The 6,000-nt window shown below is 43.0% G+C and overlaps 1 protein-coding gene across 2 annotated transcripts in view; it reads left to right on the plus strand.

The window, feature by feature from the left end:
* The window catches only part of CHP1 (calcineurin like EF-hand protein 1), a 43,309-nt gene extending 40,114 nt beyond the window's left edge, over positions 1-3,195 (plus strand). For both annotated transcript variants that reach the window (XM_025883818.2, XM_025883819.2), the window contains exons 6-7: positions 942-1,064; positions 1,217-3,195. In XM_025883818.2, the coding sequence (XP_025739603.1) occupies positions 942-1,064; positions 1,217-1,270 (177 nt within the window). In that variant the 3' untranslated portion in view covers positions 1,271-3,195. The remainder of the gene's footprint in view (positions 1-941; positions 1,065-1,216) is intronic.
* Positions 3,196-6,000: the final 2,805 nt, after the last annotated feature.

Below are 6,000 nucleotides of genomic sequence, written 5' to 3' on the forward strand. Positions count from 1 at the left end.
AAGAGCATTAATCTCAGGAAACAAACTGAGGGTTGCTGGAGTGGTGGGAGGTGGGAGGGATGGGGTGGCTGGGTGATAGACACTGGGGAGGGTATGTGCTATGGTGAGCACTGTGAATTGTGTAAGACTTGAATCACAGACCTGTACCTCTGAAACAAATAATACATTATATGTTAAGAAAAAAGAAAAAGAAAAAGAAGAAGATAGCAGGAAGGGAAGAATGAAGGGGGGGAAGTCGGAGGGGGAGACGAACCACGAGAGACTATGGACTCTGAGAAACAAACAGGGTTTTAGAGGGGAGAGGGGTGGGGCGATGGGTTAGCCTGGTGATGGGTATTAAGGAGGGCATGTACTGCATGGAGCACTGGGTGTTATACGAAAACAATGGATCATGGATCACTGCATCAAAAACTAATGATGTAACGTATGGTGATTAACATAACATAAAATAAGGGGTGCCTGGGTGGCTCAGTCGTTAAGCATCTGCCCTCGGCTCAGGTCATGTCTCAGGGTCCTCGGATCGAGCCCCGCATTGGGCTCCCTGCTCGGCGGGAAGCCTGCTTCTCCCTCTCCCACTCCCCCTGTTTGTGGTCTCTCTCTCGCTGTCTCTCTCTGTCAAAGAAATAAATAAAATCTTAAAAGAAAAAAAAAACAATTAAAAACATTTACAAAAAAAAAAAAAAATGGGAAGAGCAAAATGCAAAGGACTCTTCCCCCAGTGAAGCTTTGCCTTCCTATCCAGTGACCTTGCCAGAGAGTTCTGCTCATATCATTGTCTAGAATGGCCTAGATGAGAAGACAAGGGTTTCCGCTTTCTGGCTGTTACATTTGAGGACATCAAAGGAAAAGAGGGTGGAGGTGGCTTTTTCTTTAATCTTTTTCTTTAAAAGAGTCCCACTGACCCCCAAGTCTCCTGTAATTCCTGGCTTTTGGTCCTGTAGGTGCTACGCATGATGGTTGGAGTAAATATCTCAGATGAGCAGCTGGGCAGCATTGCAGACAGGACCATCCAGGAGGCTGATCAGGATGGGGACAGTGCCATATCTTTCACAGAATTTGTTAAGGTCAGTCTGTCACCTCTTGGTTTGAAAAAGTTTGAAAATTCTGTCGCGTAGGAGGGAGGGAGAAAAACATTCCAATAAGAACTTGGGGCAGTATCTCCTCTTTTGACCTTCATAACCATAATTGGGTTTTGGGGGGGTTTTCTCCCCCCCAGGTTTTGGAGAAGGTGGACGTAGAACAGAAAATGAGCATCCGATTTCTTCACTGAAGGACTGAGACCAAACGGTTCCCTGCTTTCTAGTATTTAAGAACTGGAACTTGAGAGTCCTCCTGTCCACCAGCCCCACCAACACCCCGTCATTCCCCTTCTCCCAAAGTACTACTGCTGTTGCATGACAACCCCAACTATGTTCTGTCAACGTAAACTTGCCTTTGGTGTATAAACAGGGCATTACAGAATGGTACCCCAGTCTATTCTGTTCAGTATCATTCACCAGTTATCTCCATTTCTAAATATCATCTCCCCTGGTTCCCTGCTGAAGGCCACATGTCCATCCCGTCTGAAAAAGTGAGAGAGGCAATCCATGCCAAGAACCAACCAGCAAAGCTCTTTCTCTGGATGTAGAAGACAGCCTTGCTGCCTCCCCTCCAGCCAGGCTTCGGCATGCTCCTTCGTCCTTTTTTAATATGTCCTTTCCTTCCTACTTCTCTGTCACTTAGTTCTTCAGTCTCCCTGCTCTTCATTAAGCTTCAGTCCCTCTGTTCTACTTGGCCCCCCAAGCTATGCCTGTTAAGCGTATTTCTCACTTGGCAGGATAGTGTGGCGGTCTGGCGGTTTTTGTCTACCTTTATTCTTAAATGGGTCTCTGGGATGTTGCCTCTACAGGAGCTTTTCCATAACCAACACTTCTCTCAAAAGAATGATCATCTCTTGGTCCCCTGTACTCTGCTCTGTGTTCAAAGGGCTATTGGTTAGATATTCTTGTTGAAAGGTGGTGGCCTTGGTGAGAGGTGTAGAGCCAAGGCTTCCACGTGGCTTGCCCGGGTCGCTCTACCTCTGGCCTCTGATTCTCAACTTACATAACTACGTGGCTACTCTTGTTAGTACAGTGTTGACTCTTCAGAAAGGGGCCATATGCCGGCAGGTTTGCTTAGTTTTCGGAAACCATCACCACCACAATGGCTGCCCTGACGTTGTGCTTGGGGCCTTTCTCGTGGCTTTTTGGTCAGGGAGCCTGGGCACTCTGAAAGCCTGGTGTATCCCCAAACTTCTGCAGCATGGCTTATGCCTCAGTGTTATGTGCCCTGGAATGTGTTTCACGTTACATTTCCAAATTGGATGAGCAGTGTTAACGGAAGTGCCTAACTTAGCCCAGTCCGAGAGATTTAAAGATTGTCCTCAGTGTCTTGAAGTTTTGCACAAAATTCTCAATGAATTTTACACTTGGCAAATGTTAATGCTGGAAGCCATAGTCCGCTCCTAGAAGAGGTCCCAAGCATTGAATGTATTATTATCATAAGCTGCCTGGTTACATTGACTTCCCAGCTCCTCTTGCAAACCACTACTCATCTCTTAGAAACAAGGAGTCTGGCACCAGTGGCACAACCTGAGGTGGCATTTACAGGCCTTTGCATGAGCCAGAGCAACTTCTCTGCCTATCCAGCTTAGTGTAGACCTCAGTGAATCAGGCTGTTGTCCTCCTGTCTTTATGAGTCTCTTCGTCTATATATCTGCCCTTGGCTGATTTTCTCTGATTCCTTGCTTGCTCGCTTGGTTATTTCCTTGCTTTGGAAGGCCTTGTTTCCTTGCTTTGGAATACTTTTGGCAGGGAATTGCTTAAAAACAAAAACAAGATGCTGCAAAGGGATTGGTAAGAGTGGGAAACAGGAGTGACCAGGCCGGATGACTCAAGTATAAATGACTGAGGAATTCTGGATGAAGTATCAGTCTGACTTTGTGATCAAGTGATGTAATATAGGAAATGGATAAAAGGGAAGAATTTTCTGACACTCATCTGTTAGAGAGGTACTTCAGAGGCTCCTTGACTTCCATATGTAAAGTTCCTTAAGATATGGCTTTTTCCTCCTTTTGGCTGTATAGCAAACTGTTTTAATCCACGGTTGTGCCTTATTGTTCCATTAAAATTGTATTCTTCGATCCATCAATAAATACTTGTGGTTAAAACAAAATAACTTGGGTCAGTTTTGTCTAAGTGTTTTTTAAGAATTTTATAAAGCTCAGTCCCCTCCTTCAAGTTTGAAATCCCAAACCGTGTTTCCCTTACTCAGGTTTATGTCTGTGCTGTCAAATGCATGTTTGCTCTGCTGCTGCCTGGACCTTTGATGTGGGGGTATTCGGCTAGGGGCCAGCACTGAGTGCCCCTGGGCACAGGTTTGTTACCTTGGCCACTTCCCACTCACTCCAGGTAGGACTCCATTTCTGTTCTTGACTCCCTGGCTTTTTAAATGTAGAAAAGGCCTAAAAATGGGGTATGTGTTTATTGCTTGTTATTAAGTCATCCACCCCCTCAAGCATGTGCAGCCTCAATGACACATTATACCCAGCTATCATTACATGGCTTTTCACATCTTCAAGACTCAGTGACTTGGGGAGTCTTGATCTCAGCTTGGGTCTTGATCTCAGGGTCATGAGTTTGGGCTCAACAGTGGGCTCCATGCTGTGTGTGGAGTCTACCTAAGGAAAAAAAAAAAAAAGACTCAGTGACTAATTCATCTGTAAGGTGCGAATATCTCGCCTTAGGTTTAGGGGCATGCCACTGGACTCAAAGCAGTAATAATAGCTGGAATCAGCTATACAAATTCTAACATGATACCCTCTTCTTTTCCCATCCGTCTGCCTCAAAAATTCATTCCAAATGACTTGCTATGGTGTTTAAGCTTTGTTTCACTTTGAGTCTAATGTTAGGATTCAGTGAAAGTGGAAAGTAGATGAAGGACCAAGCGGTCCATTTTGGGAAAAACTGAATGTTACTGGCCATGGCCAAAGGAACAGCAGTCTTGTGACTAAAGTAGAACATAATACTGTAAAAATGTAATAAACATATTACAGCATTAAATATAGTTTGAGGAAAATCCCCTTAACCAACTTGATTTCTCTTGTTCCTTTTTGGTCTGTCCATGCATTACATATTTGAACATAAATGGAACATAACACAAGATTATATCAGCTTTAAAAAATTAATGTATTAGCAGAGAAAGTCAGTTATCATAAGGTTTCACTTATTTGTGGAACATAAGGAATAGCAGGGAGGACATTAGGAGAAGGAAGGGAACAATGAAGCCGGGGAATCGGAGGGGGAGATGAACCATGAGAGACGATGGACTCTGAGAAACAAACTGAGGGTTCTAGAGGGGAGGGGGGTGGGGGGATGGGTTAGCCTGGTGATGGGTATTAAAGAGGGCACGTACTGAATGGAGCACTGGGTGTTATTTGCAAACAATGAATCATGGAACACTACATCAAAAACTAATGATGTAATGTATGGTGACTAACATAACATAATAAGAAAATAAATTAAAAAATTAATGTAATATTTCCCTGTTACCTGTTCTTCCTAGCTTATATTAATGGTTACATTTTACAGACTAGATATAGTATTTAATTATTACCTTGCTTATTGTTTCCAATTTTATCTGTTCTAATGATACAATGAATACCTTTCTCCACAGAGCTCTTTGAAAAGATTTTACAGGAGTGGGATTACTAGGTCAAGGTTTGGACATGTACTTAAAGCTTTTGATATGTCTCCAAAGAAATGAATGTCAAACTGCTACAAGTAATTGAATTACTTTATTTTACCTTCATTCTTCTTTTCAGAAGAGTCTTTACTGTCATCTATTTTTTCAAATTGCTTTTAGAATCATGTTACCAAGTTCTGTATGTAAAATACTAGAATATGGGGCACCTGGGTGGCTCAGTCGGTTAAGCAACCCACTCTTGATTTTGGCTCAGGTCATGATCTCAGGATCGTGAGATCAAATCCTGTGTCAGGCTCCGCACTCAGTGGGGAGTCTGAGATTCTCTCTCTCCCCATCCCTCTGTCCCTCCCCCACTCTCTCATGCTCTTTCTCTCTCTAAAATAAATAAATCTTTAAAAATAAAATACTAGAATAAACTGTGTTGATTAGGATTTAAAGCAAACATTCATTGCAGAGATGCCTCAGAGAGGACTATCTTTACAAACTGGGTTTCTTATACTATAAACCAGGTATTTATCCTGTTTCCCAAACACTGAGAGCAGAACTGCTTGGAAGTCATTACTGGACTGAAATTCCCTAAATTCACATTTTAAAAAAAAAGATTTTATTTATTCATGAGAGAGGAGAGAGAGAGAGAAAGAGAGGCAGAGGGAGAAGCAGGCTCCCAAGGAGCAGGGAACCCTATGTGGGACTCAATCCCAGGACTCTGGGATCACGACCTGAGCCAAAGGCAGACCCTTAACCATCTGAGCCACCCAGGGGCCCTTAAATTCACATTTTGACTGAGCTTTGAGTCAACAAATGATTCAAACTAAAGGTGGGTGGTATTTTCTAATACAGATCTGTGATCTGTTTAACATCTAGCTTAGTAGAAACTTCAATTTAGAGTTTCTTTTCCTCTACACCAAGGAGTGATGGGAGATTTACCTATAAGTTTGTGAGGTACTGCAGGCAGTTTCTTCCCATCTCTGGGATGGAGCAGACCGCAGTGAGGAGCCTCATGTCTTCTAAGATGGAGTAAGCAACTAGCCTGACATCTTAACCTGCGGTGGAAGCTGATCAAGGATTTGGTCTTGAGATGCCAAGACTCAGTTTTCTTTTCTCTTCAGTCTTCTAAGCACTAGATTCTGACCTCTTCTCGAAACTAGAAAGACTTTGGAGACATGGTCTTGACACTTTCCACCACCCTTTGCAGTCTATTTAAGAACTGAACCAGGTAGGTGAATTGTTATATCCTATACCTGAATGTGGTTGCAGAAATAAGAATTAATCAAATAA

The sequence above is a fragment of the Callorhinus ursinus genome, unplaced genomic scaffold, assembly GCF_003265705.2.
Source record: "Callorhinus ursinus isolate GAN/ISIS: 27379988/994484 unplaced genomic scaffold, GSC_fseal_2.0 scaffold25, whole genome shotgun sequence".
Classification (NCBI taxonomy): Eukaryota; Metazoa; Chordata; class Mammalia; order Carnivora; family Otariidae; genus Callorhinus; species Callorhinus ursinus.